Raw genomic sequence first — 18,797 nt, 5'->3', positions numbered from 1 at the left:
CTCTGAGAGGTGCCAAAGACTTCCCCAGAGAGATAGCTACAACCATCTGGCTAGCTCGGAGCCAAAAAAAAAAAAAAAAAAAAAAGACCTGACAGCCCAGCCGTCATTTCTCGCTGTTGAATAAGTTTCCAAAAGATTGGTTGCTGGCGGATTGTTATTACTGGGTTAGCTTACTGCCAGATGTACAGGACAATGCACAGGGGCCAGTAGCCACAGACAGGGCCGGACCGAGCTATTCCGGTGCCCCGGACAGACAGATTGCACCCCGGGTTGGGGGAAGGGTACACCCCGGTGCGTGGGAGAGGGCGCACGGAGCTGGCAGCGGCAGGACGCACGTGCCCGGCCCGGATACCACCGTTGGCGTGCAGCCCAGGGCCCTGTGGCCGCGGGGGAAGGATGCTGCTGGCTGGCACTGTGGGGGTTAACGCGGTCCGCGCCCCAGGCGGCCGCTGCAGGGTGACCGCTGGGAGCTGCTGCAGCCCACAATCCGGGAGCTGGGCACACGGCGCCTGATGGCAGCTATAAGGGGCACCACGCACCCCTTACAACTGCCATCAGATGCCCCCCATCGGTTGGCGCCCCGGGCAGCTGCCCGGCTAGCCCATGCCTTTATCCGGCCCTGGCCACAGCCCAGGAGAAACAACGCCGCCACTGACTGATGAGATGCATTATTGGCACTGGGGAAAAGCCATGATGATTATCTGCAAAGTACTTAACCTGCCCACAGTGCACTGTCGATACTAGTTCATGATGAACGGAGGGCTCCTCTGAGCCACCCATTACAGATTCATGGAAAGAGCTGTCAGCCCCAATCCTGCGGGAGCAGCGCCCCCTTGACATGAGTGGGGGCCATGGGGGGGCCTGGACAGGGATCAGGATCAGGACCGGGGCTGTGCCAGCGGCGTCTCTGCTAACGCTCGCCAGAGGCCGACAGAACCAGGTAGGCTGGATTCTAAACAAGTCTAGCCAGACTCCGGGCCTGCCATGGAGCTGCATACCCATAAACACGGGCGCAAACTGTGGCAGGGCAGCTGCTTTCAGGGGCTCCTTTTCCTACCCATGTAGGAAAGGGATCTAGGGGTCATAGTGGATCACAAGTTGAATATGAGTCAACAGTGTGATGCTGTTGCAAAAAAAGCAAATATGATTCTAGGTTGTATCAACAGGTGTGTTGTAAGCAAAACTCGTGAAGTCATTCTGCCGCTCTACTCTGCACTAGTTAGGCCTCAGCTGGAGTACTGTCTCCAGTTCTGGGCGCCACATTTCAAGAAAGATGTGGAGAAATTGGAAAGGGTACAGAGAAGAGCGACAAGAATGATTAAAGGTCTAGAGAACATGACCTATGAAGCCAGGCTTCATGAACTGGGCTTGTTTAGTTTGGAAAAAAGAAGATTAAGGGGGGACATGATAGCGGTTTTCAAATATCTAAAAGGGTGTCACAAGGAGGAAGGCGAAAATTTGTTCCTCTTGGTTTCTGAGGACAGGACAAGGAGTAATGGGCTTAAAGTGCAGCAGGGGAGGTTTAGATTGGACATTAGGAAAAAATTCCTAACTGTCAGGGTGGTCAAATATTGGAATAAATTGCCAAGGGAGGTGGTGGAATCTCCCTCTCTGGAGATATTTAAGAACAGGTTAGATAGACATCTGTCAGGGATGGTGTAGATGGAGCTTGGTCCTGCCTTGAGGGCGGAGGGCTGGACTCGATGACCTCTTGAGGTCCCTTCCAGTCCTATTATTCTATGATTCTATGTGTACAGAGACTGCCTCAATCGGTGCCACGCCTGGCCAGGGCCTCGGCCAGGAGCTATCGGAGTAGACCCCAGTCCGGTCAAACGCGCCTGCTTGCTGAGAAATTAAATAAACCCCCAAAAGCAAATGGGGGTGGGGGAATGAATTGCAAGCCCCCCCAGGAAGCAGAGGTGCATGCTCCCCCTGGTGGCTGTAGGGCAGCACTGAGAGGGAGGGGGTGTAAGTCAGTGCATTTGGTGAAGGGCTGAGAAGTCTCCTGCATCCTCTGATAAAGTTCACTTCAGCCCATAGGTGCTGGATCTAGGGGGGCTGCTGCACCCCCAGCTTGAAGGGGCTCCCTCCAAGGTTCTCTCGGGTGCCCCGCTCTTTAGCCCTCCCTCAGCCTGTCCCTGACCTGACCCAAACACCCCAGGCTGGGCCAGCGAGCCAGGCGCCAAGCGGAACAAGAGGCAACGTGCGTTAAGGGCTGAAATGCAGCTGTGCAGAACCCGCACTGCTGGGCCCAGCCCCCCGGGAGCTCTGCCCTGTGGGGAAGGGGGCTGAGCTGGGATGGGGTCGGGGCAGGGATGGGCTGGGGGTTGGGGTGAGTTGGGAAGTGGGATGAGTTGGGGCTTCTGAGGGGGAATGAGAAGAGGGGCTGGTGGGCTTGGAGGGGAAGGGCTGAACTGGGAGACTTGAGGGAGGAAGGGCTGAGCTGGGCTTTGGGGGCAGGGTGAGTAGAAGGGCTCGGAGGGGAGAGTAGAAGGGCTCTGCTGGGGGGGCTGAGAGAAAGACTGAGCTGGGAGGTGAGGGGGAAAGGGCTGAGTTGGGGGCCACAGGGGCAAGGGCTGAGCAGGGGGCTTGGAGGGGGCAAGGGCTGAGTTTAGGGTCACAGGGGGAAGGGCTGAGCTGGGGGCTCAGTGGGGGGAAGAGCTGAGCTGGGGGTTGCAGGGGGGAAGAGCTGAACTAGGGGCTCAGAGGGGGGAGGGGGAGGGTTGCCAGGTGTCTGGTTTTGAACCGGACAGTCCAGTATTTGAGCTTTCTGTTCTGGAAACAAATTGAGAAAATAGAACTGTCCGGTATTTTCTAAATCAGATGGAATGTCGATTGTGATGTCATGTCAAGTGTGTCCGGTATTTTTGTTGAAACCATCTGGCAACCCTAGGGAGGGCTGAGCTGGGGATCGCAGGGGGGAAGGGTTGAACTGGGGGCTTGGAGGAGGGAAGGGCTGAGGGTCCCAGGAGGAAGGGCTGAGCTGTGGGTCCAAGGGGGGAAGAGCTGAGCTGGGAATCACAGAGTGGAGGGCTGAGGGGGAGGTCACAGAGGGAGGGTTGAACTGGGGGCTCAGTGGGGGGGAAAGGCTGAGCTGAGGGTCCCAGGGGGAAGGGCTAAGTTGGGAGTCACGGGGGAGGGGCTGAGCTGGGTGTCACAGCGGGGAGGGCTGAGTAGGGGGCTCAGTGGGGGGGAAGGCTGAGCTGGGGGTCACAGGGGGGAAGGCTGAGTTGGGGGCTCAGTGGGGGGGAAAGGCTGAGTTGGGGGTCACAGGGGGAGGGCTGAGTTGGGGGTCACAGCGGGGAGGGCTGAGTTGGGGGCTCAGTGGGGGGAAAAGGCTGAGTTGGGGGTCACAGGGGGAGGGCTGAGTTGGGGGGTCAGTGGGGGGGAGGGCTGAGTTGGGGGCTCAGTGGGGGGGGCTGAGTTGGGGGGGTCACAGGTGGAGGACTGAGTTGGGGGCTCAGTGAGGGGGGAAGGCTATGTTGGGGTCACAGGGGGAGAACTGAGTTGGGGGTCACAGGGGGAGGGCTGAGTTGGGGGGTCAGTGGGGGGGAGGGCTGAGTTGGGGGCTCAGTGGGGGGGGCTGAGTTGGGGGGGTCACAGGTGGAGGACTGAGTTGGGGGCTCAGTGAGGGGGGAAGGCTATGTTGGGGTCACAGGGGGAGAACTGAGTTGGGGGTCACAGGGGGAGGGCTGAGTTGGGGGCTCAGTGGGGGGGAAGGCTGAGTTGGGGGTCACGGGGGGAGGGCTGTGGGGGCTTAGCGGAGGCAGCGTCGCCCCCGCCCCCTCTCACGGACCCTTCTGCTCCCCGGCCCAGAGGGGGGGGGCAGGCGGGGCTGGGGGCGGGGCGGCGGCTGCGGCTCCGCGCCTGGTTGGTGCCGTGGGGAGCCGGGGGCGCGGCCGCGCGTGGGCTGGTCCCGGCTAAAGCGGCCCGGGCGCCGGGCGCAGGGTCCGGAGCGGAGTCGGGCGCTGCGATGCGGGGCGCGTAGCGGCACCATGGAGAGCGGGGCCCGCTGCAAGATCGTGGTGGTGGGAGACACCCAGTGCGGCAAGACGGCCCTGCTGCACGTCTTCGCCAAGGACTGCTACCCCGAGGTGCGGCCGGCAGCGGGGGGATGTGGGGGCGCGGCTGGGGGATTTGGGGGTGCGGCTGGGGGATGTGGGGTGCAGCTGGGCTCTGGGGGAGGGATCTAGGTGCCTCTGAGTGCGGAAAGGGTCCGGGTTTTTACGACGGGGGGCGGGGGGTGAAGGGGGGCTGGTGTGTGGGTCGGGGAGCTGGGAGGGGTGTGGTGGGGGCTGAAGGGGGCAGGGAGTCCAGGATGGGGGTGCAGCCAGGGATCTGGGATTCTGGTCTGAGGGCTGGAAGGAGGATTTGGGGGTGCGACCGGGGAACAGGAGTCCAGGTGAGGGCTTGGGGTGCCTCTGAGTGCTGAAAGGGTCTGGGCTTTCCGTACGGTGGGGGGTGAAGGGGGGCTGGTGTGTGAGTGGGGGAGATGGGAGGGATGGGCTGGGGGTGTGGTGGTGGGCTGCAGGGGTCCAGGATGGGGTTGCAGCCAGGGAGCTGGGATTCTGGGCTGGGGGGCTGGAAGGAGGATTTGGAGGTGCAGCCAGGGTAGCCGGAGTCCAGATGAGGGATTTGGGGTGTCTCTGAGTGCCGAAGAGGTCTGGGCTGTGGGTGCGGTGTGGGATGAAAGAGGGCTGGGACGTGGCCTGGGAAGCTGGGGGGATGGGCTGGGGTGCAGAATAAAGGGTGGCTGGGAGAACTGGCTGTCCGTCTGAAGGATTTGGGGTTGCAGCTGGGGGAGTTGGTGGTCCAGGTGCAGGATTTGGGGGTGCAGCTGGGGGTAAGGGCTGGGTGTGTGTTGGGATGCGGAGGGGAGCAGTGAGCCCAGAATGTGGGTGTGGCCGGGGGAGTTGGGATTCTGGGCTGGGGGTGCAGTTGGGGGAGCTTGGTGTCCGGGTGGAGGATTTGGGGGTGCGGCCACGGCCAGGGGTGATGGGTGTCGGGGTGAAACTGGGAGAGCTGGGTGTCGGGGTGGAGGATTTGGGGGTGCAGGTGGGGGAGCTGGGTGTTGGGATGGAGGATTTGGGCAGGGGGCAGCTGAGGGAGCTGGGTGTAAGGGCTGGAGGTGCCGCTGGATGTGGCCAAGGGTCTGTCCTGGCGGGTTACAGATCCGCTCTGCTCCCCGGGACTGCCCGTGCGGCCGCGGCTGACCCTGACTTGCCCCATCCCCTCCCCTAGAACTATGTCCCCACCGTGTTCGAGAACTACACGGCGAGCTTCGAGATCGACAAGCAGCGCATCGAGCTCAACATGTGGGACACCTCAGGTGAGGGGCCAGACAGGCTGGCGGGGACGCAGGGTGGGTTTTGTGGCTTGGCTGGTAAAAGTTCATGTCAATGTTGCAACTCGGGGTCAGTAGCCAGGACTCGCCCCCAGTTCCCTGCTGCCTGCTGGAAGCCTGGAACCCCCCTCCCTCGCCCCCACCTGTTGGGTCCCCCAGCTCTCTTCAGTCCCTCTCCGCTCTGTCCCTTCCCCACTTAGTTCCCCGCCCAGCTTTGCCGACCCCCCTGTTCCCCAACCAGGGATCGACAGCTGCTCCCAGGAGGAAGCTGCCTGATCGGCTGGCCTGGGGGGACGGCATTCTGCCCACACCAGACCGTGGCAGAGCTGTGTCCTTTTCCCACCACGGGAATCCTGGGGCTGCCTCTTGCCTAGCTGGGTGAGGTGTCTTAATGTCAGGCAGCAGAATTAGTGACCCCTGCAGGCTGTAGGCGGGACAGAGCAATGGGGTATGTGTGTGTGTGGGGGGGGGGAGCGCTGGTGTTTTTGTTGTTTCCTGCAAGTTGCCTTGTAAGACCCATGGAAGTTGGCCCTCTGAACTGACAACTGTGTTGGGCTCATGGAAACGCAAGATGGGGGGGGAGGGGGGCTCTTGGCTCCTTTGCCCCCTTCCCTGCCCCCAGAGGTGCAGGAACAATTTTTACACTGGGAGTGCTGACCGCCACTCAACTAAACTGTACAGCCTGCATATACTGGAAACCACTTCAAGCCAGGGGGTGCTGCAGCACCCTCCCTGCACCCCTCATTTCAGCACCTAGTCTTGCCCCTCATGGCCAGTCAGGATCATGCCCTTCACTGTATTACAAGGGCAGGGCTGACCCACAACATTTTGGCACCTGAGGCGGGGAGCTCAAATGACGCCCCCACGCCCCTTCGCTTGGGCCAAAACTTTGCCAGGTCTCAATTCTGCCTTCTCCCTGTTCTACTCCTCTCCTGGCGCTGCTCTGCTACCTACATCTGCACCAGCAGCAGACACAATTTTCTACACTCTGGTTTCTAGTGTCTCCCCCCCAGTCTGGCACCTGAGGCGGCCGCCTCAGTTCATCTCATGGTAAGGCCAGCCCTGTACAAGGGGCTAGTCCCTGACGGTGAGAAACTCCATTTCCATCTCCCTTCACCAAACCCAACCCCCTCGAGCTGACGCAACAGGGCGCAGCTGCCTGTAAGGGTGGGATTTTTTGCTAAATTTGTGCTGTTTTCTTTAGTCCATGTTGCCCGGGTTTGTCCTGTTTCTGCTTCTGCTCTGGGAGCCATTCCTGACAGTGAACCTCGATTTTCCTTGTTTATACCCCCCTTGTACCAGGCTGGGGCGAATCTTTGCCCTCCGTGGCGTGTGCCCCCATCCCATAAGGCTGTTCTCCTTTCCCTGCGTGCCGCGGTGGCCTCGTTCGGCATGCTGGGGTGTGCTCGTGACGACTGGCTTTCCAGCTAATGCCTATTTCTTCCCTGGAACTTGCCCGGCTGGTTTAGAAATGAAATACCCTTCGCTGCATTCTGGGGTAGTGTCTGTGTCTTCCCGGCACTGCGCCATGCTTCACCGCACCCTCCCGCAAGCCCAGTTGTTCCTCCCCATCTGGCCCAACACGAAGATACGAAATGATACAGCAGCCCCTTAGTACAACTTCTGTTGCACCAGACAGATTTTTAGCTGGCACTAAGGCAGTCTCCCAGAAGTGCTGCTGTTCGTACAGCGGCTGTGTGCGTTCCGTGCCTTTCCTGGTTTAGTTGTGTAATGAGTACCATTGTGTGGTAATAAAACCAGTTCTTAGATGCAAGGTGAGGCTGGCCAGGAAAGGGAGACACAAGCTCTCAAGACTGGAGACCTCACCTTGCTGAGGAATGTGCTGCGGGAAGGTTTTTTATCTCATGTCTCTCTTCCCCTTGACAAAGGGTGTTGTGTGTTTGTTTTGTCTGTGCCTTCTGCTGAGATCCGAAATGCTGCTTCCCTGCACCACAGAGAGCCGGAGTCCACACACATGGTTTATTTGTAGCAGTGCTGATAAAAATGCTGCCATTTAGCAAACCATTTTGCATGACCCTTTAAATTTACTTTTGGAAACCTTCTTGGACTCCTGATGCAGCTGAGAGCCAGGACAGCTCTAGAGACGTGCGGGAGAGGTTTAGCTAGGCTCGTGTTTATTTTTTCTAACCTATGCCTGTCGGATTCAGAATGGGAAGGGAGGGTGCAGGTCATATGAAACCTGGCATCTGAATTCCCGCGCTCCTGCATGTTTAAATCTCACCCTTGCCGTATAGTTTAATTGATAGGATTAGCACAGTCGCTCTGCCCTGGTGGAAAGAGCAGCTGTGGAATCCTTCTCACTGGAAGTTTCCTGGCCTGGAAGAAGTGTGCACTGCCAAAAAATGTCCCTCTGTCTTGAGAGAAATAGAGGGTCTTTGCCTTTTCAAGAGGAATAGCTGCAGTGAACTGCTTGGCAGGGCCGCTGCTGGAGATATTAAAACAATGGATGTGCCCATGAAGTAGAAAGGTCTTTATTTCAAACAAGACTTCAGCTCGCAGTGTTTACCTAGTGGCAGAAACTGTGGAGGCTGAATACACAAAGCAATCATTCAGCTTTGGGAAATGATTGGCCTGGTTTGTCTGTATAAAGTCCTTCCAGACACCCAGGGACAATAGTCCAGTAAAAGTTACACAGCGAAAGGTTTTGGGCCTATTCACAGCGGGATTACTACCTGGGATAAACCCAGTATAGTGCAGCAGGAAATCAGCCCCTGGCTTGCCAGAGAATGAGGCGGGAGCCGAAAATCCTGTCTTGACCATGGCTTCCCCGCCACCTCCCGTGCATAGTGAGTTTTGTTATCTAGAATAATTGCCTCAGATTTGCTGGCGGGAGTTTCTGAACGGTAGAACCTCGAGGCCTGTCCCCACCAGCTTTGGGGGTAGGGTGTGAATGGCTCTGCGGTGGATGTCTGCCTCTCGGAGTTTAAACCGTCGGATTTGAGTGTATGGTAGCCGGTTTGATGTATCCTGTGGGTTTTTTAGGACTTTTCCCGGGCTTTGATCTAACAAGGTTTTTTTTTTTTTAAAATTAAAATGGCATGAAGAAATGGCTTTAGAGCTATGTACATGTATTATGAACGCGCCTCGTACTCTGCGACACTCAGTTTTACCCTTTCAGCTAACATTTATCTCCCTTTCCCCTTTGCTGCAAAGGGACTTGGATTCTTCCTCGCGCCTTCTCCTTTCCGAAACACATAAGCCCTTTCTAAGTGGGTTCTTGCGGCGAGAGGTCACTAGGTAGCTTCCCGGACACAGTCCCTTCTTGCAGCTTTAATCGGAAATACACAAGAGCCGGTTATTCAGTAAGTGGGCCTGCTGGGCAGCACGCACCAATTTCTCCCTGTAACCAAACTGATATTTTTAGCCGTAGACTGCGAGCTGCTGTCGAATTCCCACTTCCCCTTGGAGACACTTGTCACCAGAAGCTTTGAGTAAAATAACTTTCACACAATAGCAAGTGGAAGCAGCTGAGCTGATGGGATCGGGAGCCGCTAATTGCCTTGCCGGTGGAGAACTGCAGCCAGTGGGATGTTTTTCTTTGGACCGGGGGCTACCTGCTGCCCCTTTTCACTGGAGTATTGTTCCCACTAAATTCCATCCTCGGCTGGAGGGGAGGGATGTCTGGGTAGCTCTTCCTTTCCTCCTTTTGAGACTTTGCTTCATATTTTTCTCCTGGTAACTGAAGCTGGCGTCCTGGGCTTCCACCCTCCTGGAGTTTGTAAGGAGACCTGAGCGAGGGAGCTGCCTTGCAATTTTTTCCCCTTTGCAATTAGGTAGTTGGACCACCCCACGCGGCCCCATGTCCAGTAATGGGCACTGGCCTAGGAGTCCTTGGGTTGGAAAACTCCCTCTCTTGGAGCTAAAGGCAGCCGCAGTTTGTTGGGCCGTACAAGAGGCTTCTCGAGGATTGTGCTCCAAATAGGGATCTTGTCCTCAGCTCCTGGGAGCAGCGGCCTGGGGCGAAGGGAGCCAGGCGATATGGGCAGAGAGCTGGTTAATGCTGGCTGATCAGGCTCGACTTGCCCCTTTCGCGAAGTGGCAAATGCAGGCTCTGCCACTAGCGGCGGGCAAGGGAACAGGTAAATCTAATGGGGGGCTTGCTGTCCGTGGGGGAATGGCAGCGGGGGGTTACCCAGTTCACCCCAAGTCATACGGCCGACTTGGAGTTCCTTTGGAAAACCTTTTAACCCGGAATGCGCCATTGAGGTTTTCATAGCTGGCAGCAGGGGAGTCTGGCTTAGCCGGCAATTCCGGGCCCCCCGGAGCCTTCGCTGAGGGTGAAGCCTCCCGTGATGGCGAGGGCCGTGCCAGCGGGTTGTGCCCCGTCCCCAGGAATTTCGCCCCGGGCCTGAGTGCTCAGCCATTCGTAGGGCAATGAAGGGAACAAGAGAGCGGTTCAGGTCCCCTCCCCTGCAGAGGTGGGTCGTGCACGTCGGTCCTACACCCAGGCCCAGCATGAGAGAGGAATCGGGTCGGGGCGCAGCAGGGATGTCCGCCCCCCCCGCCCCAGCTTTGGTATGTGCCCTTTTGAAAACCACAGGTGATGTCTCTGTGTGAAAGGAGATAGGGACAGCCCACCTGTCAGTCCGGAGAAGGGGAGGGAGGGGGACCTTTGGGCACAGCTGTGCAGGGCCCAGGACTCCAGTGGGCAGCTGGGGGCTCTCCTAGCATGGTCTTGCCAGGGAGAGATTGCTTTGCTGCCCTTCCGCCTGGCAGCGCCTGCGTTCCGATCTGGCATGACCCGGCCCACTCCCTGACTGAGTCTGCACCGGCCTGACGTACCGGTTGCACGGAGCAACCCTCCCATTTGCCTTGTGTCCTGGTGGAGTTATTTACCGCCCCACCACCGGGAGTGGGGGCAGAGAGAGAACCTAGCCTGCTGTGAAAAGGGCTGGGTAGGCGAGTGACCCCTACTGACATGTTTGCCGAGAGGAGGCTGATGACTTTTCTGAGCGGCTCTTCCCTCCGGGGTTGCTGGCTGGCCACGGGCTGGGGTTGGGCAGGTTGGCTGTTCTTGGGCGGCGGTGGGAGGCTGCCTTTTGTGAAGCCCTGGGAGTCGGCGGCTGGTCTTTCCGGGCCAGTGGCCTGTGGAGTTCTGCGTTCTATGGGAACGGCGGGTGGGTTCAGCAAATCCATCTGCCATCAGCTTTGCCCGCTTCCTGGGGACCTCGCTCTGCAGCCGAACCTTGAAAGGGGTCGACCCAGAGTTTGCAAAGAGAAGGCTCCTTTTGCTCACTCCCTGCGGCTCTCCGCTGTGTTTACCGCCGCTGGCTCGCACCAGAGTGACTTTCTCTTCCCTGGCTCTGGCGGTAGCGGCCCGCCCCTGGCGCCCCCTCTTTTGCCCCGGTTCCTAAATTTGGAGAAACAGCTTTAGATGACACACGGGTCGGGAACCACTCTCTGAGGCTGTAGGACAAGCAGCAAATCAGTGGGGTTGTCTCTGTGAAAGGAGATGGGGACAGCCCACCTGTCCGTCCGGAGCAGGGGAGTGTTTTGCTGGAGGGAGTGGGACCTTTGGGAACCGCTGTGCAAGGCCAAGGACTCCAGTGGGGAGCTGGGGGGCTCTCCTAGCATTGTATTGCCAGGGAGAGATGGCCGGTCTGGGCTTTAATCCCCGCCTCTGGTGTTTTCCCCTCGGAAAGGGCAGGAAGCGAGCCAAGTCATCTGCTGCCTCCTTTGTGCAGCGGAGGTCAGTCGCTGCAGCCGAAGCTTCTACCGGTGCAAACGGCCGGCGCCCCTGGGCAGCTGCTCTCGCATCCTCCAGCGCCCCCCTCGTGGAGACGGGCAAAGCTGTCGTTCGCACCGAGGCGGCTGATCCTTGCTTGGAAGCCAGGCCCGCCTTGCCGACGGGAGGGGTAGCTATGCCAACGGTGGATCCCAGCCCGACTGCCTTCCATTCGCTCCGATTCAGCCCCTCTGGGCAGGAAGGCTGCACCTGTCTGTGCTGAGAAGAAAGGGACCCAGAATTCCCCGCCGTAGGAGGGACAGTGGGAGCTGTATTGTAGCTAGGGCTTTGGGGCTACCTCCACCTCTCTTGGAGGCCTGCTGCTCCCCGGGCTTGGGTGTTTTAAGCTGTGCCGTCTGCCTGTGCGGCTGCTCCGGCAAGGGCTTGCGGGCCGTGTTTGCCTCGGTGGTTGTGCTTTCAGGACAGAATAACCCAGTGAATCGGAAATTCTCCCCCTCCCCCTCTTCCCTTCTCATTCAGCTGCCTCGGTGTGGTCTGGAGTGTGGGAACCCACAGCTTCTGATCACAAATCCCTCGTCCGTGCGAGCTCTTGAGGAATGTTGATGAGCTTACGGCACTGAATAGGGTTGGAGTTTAAGGGGGGGGCCCTCGCCGTGGATTCTTCGAGCTTTCCCGTTCCCAAGGTCCCAGGGCAAGTGGCGGCAGGATCGCCACCGCCGCTTCCCTTAGTCCACGGGAAAGGGCAAACGTGGGCCTGGGAAGAGTTCGGGGGCCACTTGCTCCGAGGCAGAGAAGTGTGGTGCTGCCCTTTCATCCCAGAATAACTTCCAGTGCCCCCCGCCAACATGCCAATGACAAATAAGTTAAGCGTAAAAATATGTGCAGCCGGGTCACATTCTCAGGCGGGCCGATAACCCATCGGGCAGCAGTTTAAGGAGTTGCAGGGTTCGCAGCAGGAATGCCACTGCTGGAAATAGATTTCCTGTGTGCTTGGGAAGAGGCTAGCAGAGTCTGATTTCCCTGCACAGGGACGTCCCGGGGGGCGTTTAGCAGGACAGGGCGTACATGGGGTTGGAGCAGCTCTGGGCAGCAGGGTTGCGAAGTGCGGGGGGGGTGAGAGGGGGCTGAGATTTGGGGTGCTGCGTGGCACAACAGTGAAGGTTTTCAGCCAAGCAGTGTAGTTCTGGCTTCCTGGTTCCACGGGGTAGGGGCAGGGCGTGGCTGTCTGCAGCGACAGGTGTTTCTCCACCTCGCCGGCAGGCTAACCTTCCTATAGGCCTGTAAAGTCTGCGGAGATTTTCTGGTGGACGGGCGTGGAGAGATGGGAGGGGGACCCGGCTGGGGAGCGAGAGGCGGGTGTTAAAGAGTGATGGATTCATCGCTCTCCGACACACGCTTCCCATGGGCCCTTGTTCCAGTCACTTGTTCTTTCTTGGACACAGGAGAGAATAACGTTCCCTTTCTCCAGCTCTGTGTCCCTTCTTGTTGGACTGCGAGTGCTTTGGGGCAGGGACTGTCTCTTCCTCCACCCACCTGCAGCACCCGATCGGTTAGCGGCGCATACGCAGCCGTACAAGTAACGAAGGGGGAGGGGAGGCTTCCTGTCAGGGCAAGCGCCATAAACAGCCCTGCAGAAAGTCCTCGGGGGCAGTAAGTTCCCTCAGAATCCAGCCCTGCGGGGCGGGAGCAGCCAGACCCGTAACCAGAATCCCACGTTTTTTCCCTGCCAGACAGCCTGGTCCGTGGAAGCGGGAACGGCGGGAAATGCCGGAGTCCTGATTCAGGAGCGGGATGGGCTGGGGGGAAAGGGGGGGCTGTGGCTCGCACAAGTAAAGCTTGTTCGGAATGAGCTGGGACGGCGCGGCACGGCAGGGCCGTTCGGAACGGGGAAGACGCCTGTTCCTTCAACGCCCGGCCCGCCGGAGAAATCAAGTGCACCAGTCCATGAGCATGGGCGGCGGGGGTCGGCGGGGGTCGGCGGCAGGGCGAGGCGCTGCCTTCCCAAGCAGCCTCTGCCGGCCCTGCCCATGCTACACCAGAACCCCCCCAGGCCCACTCCCCCAGCCTGCTGTTGTGGTGCCAGAGCCTGGGGCAGGCAAGTCCTCCCAGAGCTGGGACCACTCTGGCCGTCCAGCGCTGGGGCTGGCAGCTCGGCTGCGGGAGGGTATTGCTGGTCAGGGATGCAGACAGCAGGGCCCCAGCCCTGTGCCATGCCTGCTGGGCAGTTCTCCAGACACTCAGACCTGGGCTGCACTGTCTGCTGGCTCTCAGGGGCTCTCAGGCTGGGGATGCTACTATGGGGCAGGGAAGGGGCAAGGGCCAGCAACTAGGGTTGCCTGGACAATCCGGTGATTGCGTCTTCTGTCCAGTAAAGAAACCCAATTTTTCTCGGCTGGGAGTATGGGAAGGTGAGGGATTTATTTATTTATTTATTTATTTGTTCGACCAATTTTTTTCCGGACATGTTCGGGATTTTCAGGACGGGCCAGCAGCAGCCACAGTAGGGGGAGAGACCTGGGCTCCGGGGGGCGGGGCTGAGTGGGGGCTTGCCTCCCCAAACTTTGGAGTCGCCCACCACCCACGTTTATGAGCTCCAGCCCTTCGGGAAGGAGATGCCCCCGTGCTCTTGGCCAGCCTGCCAGCTCTTTGCCGCTCGAAGCGTGGGGCATCCCCACTGGTGGGGAGCTAATTGCATGCGCATAGCCAGTCCCAAAGACCTTTCCCCAGGATACCCAGTGCTGAGGGAACCGGCGGACTCGCAATTTTGGTGCCTTGCTGTAATGCAGGGACTGGGCTAGGAGACGCCCGGGACAACCTGGAAGGTGCTCGTGGTGCCTACAGCCCCTGGCTTCTGGGTGTGTCGCATCCGGAGACTTTTCTTGTTCTTTCGCCTGCTTCCTCCAGCGGGATTCCAGCCGAAGGAGATGGGGGAACACTGGGGCCAGTTCTAGTCACTGTGAGAACTCCCCGCCGGAGTCACCAGCCAGGTGGCCAGAGACCACTACGCCCTGCGTGTTCCCTCTGGAGATGCCCGTTCTCACGGGCCCCAGGGCCAGTCTCCATTCCCTTCCTGCATGGAGCAACGTCACAGCTGCCATGGGGGTCAAAGATCTGCCTGTGCTTGGCCCAGGGCTTCCGCTGATGGGGCTGGTCCCGGCTTCCCTAAACCAGGCGTGATCTGGAATCGCCCTCTCTGCCCAACCCCTCCTGCTGATGTGCAGCAAAGCTCCCCTTACGGACCGTCTGGAGTGCCTCCTGCCTGCCGTGCCGGGGTTTGCAGCTTGGCACCAGCTCCCCGACTCTTGCCTCGACTGGGGGATTCCTCTGCCAATAACAACACGAGCTGGACTTCCTGTGAGCGACAGCTGCTCAGTAACGAGGCCTGGCGAGAGGCCCAGAAACGCCCCCTCCCCGAAGTGGGAAAATTCCGCTCCCCCGACCCCCCTTTTTCCTGGTCACGGCCATTTGGAAAACCCACCAGCCGGGTTTGTAATGTACTTGTTGGCTTTTTCTAATGCTCAGCACCAGACCTGGGAGCGGAGGTTAATTGTCTGAGTTGATAAGCTGTTGTCTGCGTCCTGCTCTTTCCAGATGGTCCCTTATTCTGCCTGGTGTTCGCAGACTTCGGGGTTACAGCAACGTCTCAGGAGCAGCGGCTGTGTCCTGCCAGGCACGAACCTCAGCTCAGGCTCTTGGGGCTTTAGGCTGTCGAATCGCCTCCCCTCGGTCCCACCAGGGTGGCCAATATGTTATTAAAAAAACAACACACGGACGGCCAAACTTTTTTATGGCCACATTCTCACGGGATATAAGATGGCTCCAGAGGACAGAAGTGAACCATAGTCCACATGCATGTAGACATAATCCTATTCCTATTACAGTCCCCCTGGCCCAAACCAGCCCCCAGGCCCTCCTTCCACCCTGGGAAGGGACACCCGGGAGTCACTTGCCAGGTTGGGACCAGGGACTGCCACAGGAGACCGCCCCACTGTGACTTACCAGCAAAGAGCCTACATAAAGAATGGCCAGACTGGGTCAGACCAAAGGTCCATCTAACCCAGTGTCCTGTCTTCCGACAGTGGCCAATGCCAGGTGCCCCAGAGGGAATGAATAGAACAGGCAGCCATGGAGTGATCCATCTCTTATCGCACATTCCCAGCTTCTGGCAAACAGAGGCGAGGGACACCATTCCTACCCATTCCGGCTAGTAGCCATTGATGGACCTGATTTCCATGAATGTATTGAGTTGTTTTTTAAACCCTGGCCTTCACAACATCCTCTGGCAGGGAGTTCCACAGGTTGTGCGTTGTATGAAGAAGAAGGCTGCTACGCCTGGCTCGCTGTTTCCGCTTTCTCCCAGCCATGACAGGGGTGTGTACTGCATCCCCTCCCCCTCCCCAATAGTTGCTGCTGTGCTGATGCTAGTAGTGCCAAAGAAGAGTGCAAAGCTGGAGGCAGAGAAGAGCAGCCTCCGCCTGCCAGCAGCAGGTCAAAGGAAGCCCCCGGTGGGAGAATTCCCCTCTCCACCCCTGCCCTGGGAATCATAGGCCCCCTGGAGCTGCCCCAGTGATGCAGTGCTCACTCTGGGGCTAAGGGAGAGGGACTCTCCAGATGCACTGCAAAGCTTGTTGGTGTTTTTTTTTTTTTGCTGGAATCTAAATGGTTTTATGGATTGTACGGACCGCTCCGATTTTAGCTCTTTTATATGGACTGTCTGAGAATTTACTGATGGGTGGCAGCCTTGGTTCCCTCTGAGCACTGGCCCAAAGGTGGCTGAATTGATCCTGTGAAGCGCTAATTTTCGGCAGAGCCAACTGGGGTGTCCTGGGGCCAAATTCCTTCGAAAGTCACTGAGCGTCCTGTCTCCGGGTGGAAAACTTTGTTCACGGAGGAGTCTCAAGAAGCGTTGTGAAATGCTTCTGCTTTCTGTAGTATTGCATCCAGTTGTGCCCCATGCCCCCGTTGCGGAACGGATGTGGACGCATCGGCGGGAGTCCTTCGGAGGGCAACAAAAATGAATCCAGGGCTGGAGCACATGACATATGAGAGGCTGAGGGACTTGGGCTTGTTTAGTCCATAGAAGAGAAGAGTGAGGGGGGATTTGAGAGCAGCCTGCAACTACTTGAAGGAGGTTTCCAAAGAGGATGGAGAGAGGCTGTTCTCAGGGGTGACGGATGCCAGAACAAGGAGTAATGGTCTCAAGTTGCAGTGGGGGAGGTCTAGGTTGGATATTAGGAAAAACTATTTCCCTAGGAGGGTGGTGAAGCCCTGGGATGGGTTCCCTAGGGAGGGGGTGGAATCTCCATCCCTAGAGGTTTCTAAGTCCCGGCTTGACCAAGCCCTGGCTGGGATGGTTGAGTTGGGGTTGGTCCTGCTTTGGGCAGGGGGCTGGACTCGACGACTCCTGAGATCTATCCCAGCCCTGGGATTCTATGAGCAGGTGCACGTTGGGAGCATCCTGCCAGTTGGGTTGTGCTGGGGATGGCGCCGTGAGGAAGGGGTTGGCTGCAGTGGGGTTTCTTTGTGTTGCATGGTTGCTTTTAGCAAGGCCAGGGTGCCCGGAGCCACAGCTCGGCGTCTTCCTGCTTCTTTGAAGTGGCATTAAAGGACTCCGAGGGGGACAGCAAGATGTGGCGAAGGGCTTTGCGATCGCTGGGTGAGATGGGTCGTGGTACAAGGGTCGTGGTACAAGCGTCGTGGTACAAGCGTTCCTTTTCAGCGGCAGACGTGGAATCGCCTCCAGCTGCCCCCGGGGAGCGGAGCGGAGACTGGGGTATCCTTGCTTCTATTCTCCTTAGTTTCATAAGCTCCATTTTTCCTTTGGTGCTGTTGATCTTTCTCTTTAATAGTAATGGCTTCTACTTGTTGCTAGGCATGGGCGGCCGGTATGCTAGGCAAGGGGAGGCTTTGCCTTCCCAAACTGCCAGCTTGGCCCCGCCCACACTCTGCCTGCAGAACGCCGGGGGCGGGGAGGGAGTGTTGCTGCCCCTGAGCACCCATCCTCCCTGTGCTCCGGGCTGGAGAGGCAGGGGCTACACACCCTCCCTCCTCATGGTGCTGTATGTGTGTGTGGGGGGAGCAGCTTGACTCTTGTGGGGGGCGGGGCCTGGGCAGAAAGGGGCGGGGCTGGGGTTTTCCTCGCCCATACCGCTAGGGATATGAATTGTTAACCAATGCACTAGAGCAGCCCCCTGCCCGTGGCGGCCCCCCTTCCGCCCCCATTTCATCGGCTAACCGATGAACCAGGATTCCCCATCCCTGCGCGTTGCTGCATTGTGCCCCTTGTGTTGCTCACATCCCTGCTCTGGATTCTGGGCCGTGCTTTTGAGCTGCTCCGCCGTCGTGCTCTCCCACTTAGCAGAGCTTCGCTTGCGGGCTCACTGGGATTTGCCACCCGAATTCTTTCCGGCCTGCCTCCGCCACGTCTCGCCCTTCCAGCCTGCACCGTGCCACTGCTTGCAACGTGCCGCTTCTCACTGCGCTATCCACCCGCTCGGTCCCATGTGCAGCTAGCCAGGGGTCAGGGAGCCTTGACCTCGCTTTGTGCCCGGCTGAGCGGGGGCCAGGAGGGCATCGGACAATCTGCTCAGCAGTCTGCCTGCAAATCAATTGACAAGAAATTCCTCCGACTTTCATTCAGGGGGAACGGGGCTGGTTTCAGATTGGGAGAACAAAGCTGGTCTCTGAGCCAGCGGCAGCTCAGAGCATCTCCCTTACTCGACTGCGCCTGCTGTATTAAACGCTGCGGTAGCTCATTCCTTGGCCTCCGCTTATCTTGCCCCTCAGTGGTGCATTTAAATATTCTATCTGTCATAGTCCAGAGATGTTGAGCCGGTTGTCTTTAAAAGCTGCCGTTTCTCTGTCGCTTACTGATTTTGCTGTCTGTAGGGCAGGGACCCTGCCTATCCGCACGGTCACATGGCTGGTGCATATAAATCAGAGTTTCTTTGTGAAGCTTTTATGAAATGGGAATCTACAGAGCCCCGGTTGGCAATGGGCCTCTGTTTTGGGGTTGTGAAGGCACAAAGTGCCATTCCTATGGCTCGCACAGGGTGGCCTTTCCTCTGGGACGTGTCGCATGGAAGCAGGTGTCTTCCTGAGTGTTCTTGCAAGTCTGGAAGATGTATCGGAAGGAATTCCAGAGCATGGGAAAGGACAAAGCTCCAAGCCTGGACTGTTGGCATAACTGGTAGCTGAATGGTTTCTTCTCGGGCCAGCCCTTGATGTAAAGGATCACAGGGGATTTGCTTGGAGTCCTGTAGTTGTTCGCAGGAGCTGCACACACCTGGGGCTACGTCTACACTGGCACCCTTTTCCAGAAATGCTTAAAACGGAAAACTTTTCCGTTATAAGCATTTTTGGAAAAAGCGCGTCTACATTGGCAGGATGCTTTTCCGGAAAAGCACTTTTTGCGGAAAAGCGTCCGTGCCAATCTAGACGCGCTTTTCCGCAAAAAAGCCCCGATCGCCATTTTCGCGATTGGGGCTTTTTTGCGGAAAAGAAATCTGGGCTGTCTACACTGGCCCTTTTCCAGAACAGTTTTCCAGAAAAGGACTTTTGCCTGAACGGGAGCAGCATAGTTTTTCCGGAAAAATACTGACGATTTGACATTAGTTCATCAGTGCTTTTCCGGAAATTCAAGGAGCCAGTGTAGACAGCTGGCAAGTTATTCCGGAAAAGCGGCTGATTTTCCGGAATAAGTGGCCAGTGTAGACACAGCCCTGGTAGCGTAGTGGTTAGCACAGT

General features: G+C 58.0%; 1 protein-coding gene across 1 annotated transcript in view; it reads left to right on the top strand.

Annotated features, from left to right (window-relative positions):
- Nucleotides 1–3,787: 3,787 nt before the first annotated feature.
- RND2 (Rho family GTPase 2) overlaps nt 3,788–18,797 on the top strand; it is a 39,521-nt gene continuing 24,511 nt past the window's right edge. Inside the window, exons 1-2 of the mRNA XM_075911249.1 lie at nt 3,788–4,094; nt 5,242–5,329. Of these exons, the coding sequence (XP_075767364.1) occupies nt 3,996–4,094; nt 5,242–5,329 (187 nt within the window). The 5' untranslated portion in view covers nt 3,788–3,995. The remainder of the gene's footprint in view (nt 4,095–5,241; nt 5,330–18,797) is intronic.

The sequence above is a fragment of the Pelodiscus sinensis genome, chromosome 29 (assembly GCF_049634645.1).
Source record: "Pelodiscus sinensis isolate JC-2024 chromosome 29, ASM4963464v1, whole genome shotgun sequence".
Classification (NCBI taxonomy): Eukaryota; Metazoa; Chordata; order Testudines; family Trionychidae; genus Pelodiscus; species Pelodiscus sinensis.
The sequence above is the reverse complement of the archived record's forward strand: the minus strand, read 5'-3'. Positions and strand labels throughout refer to the sequence as shown.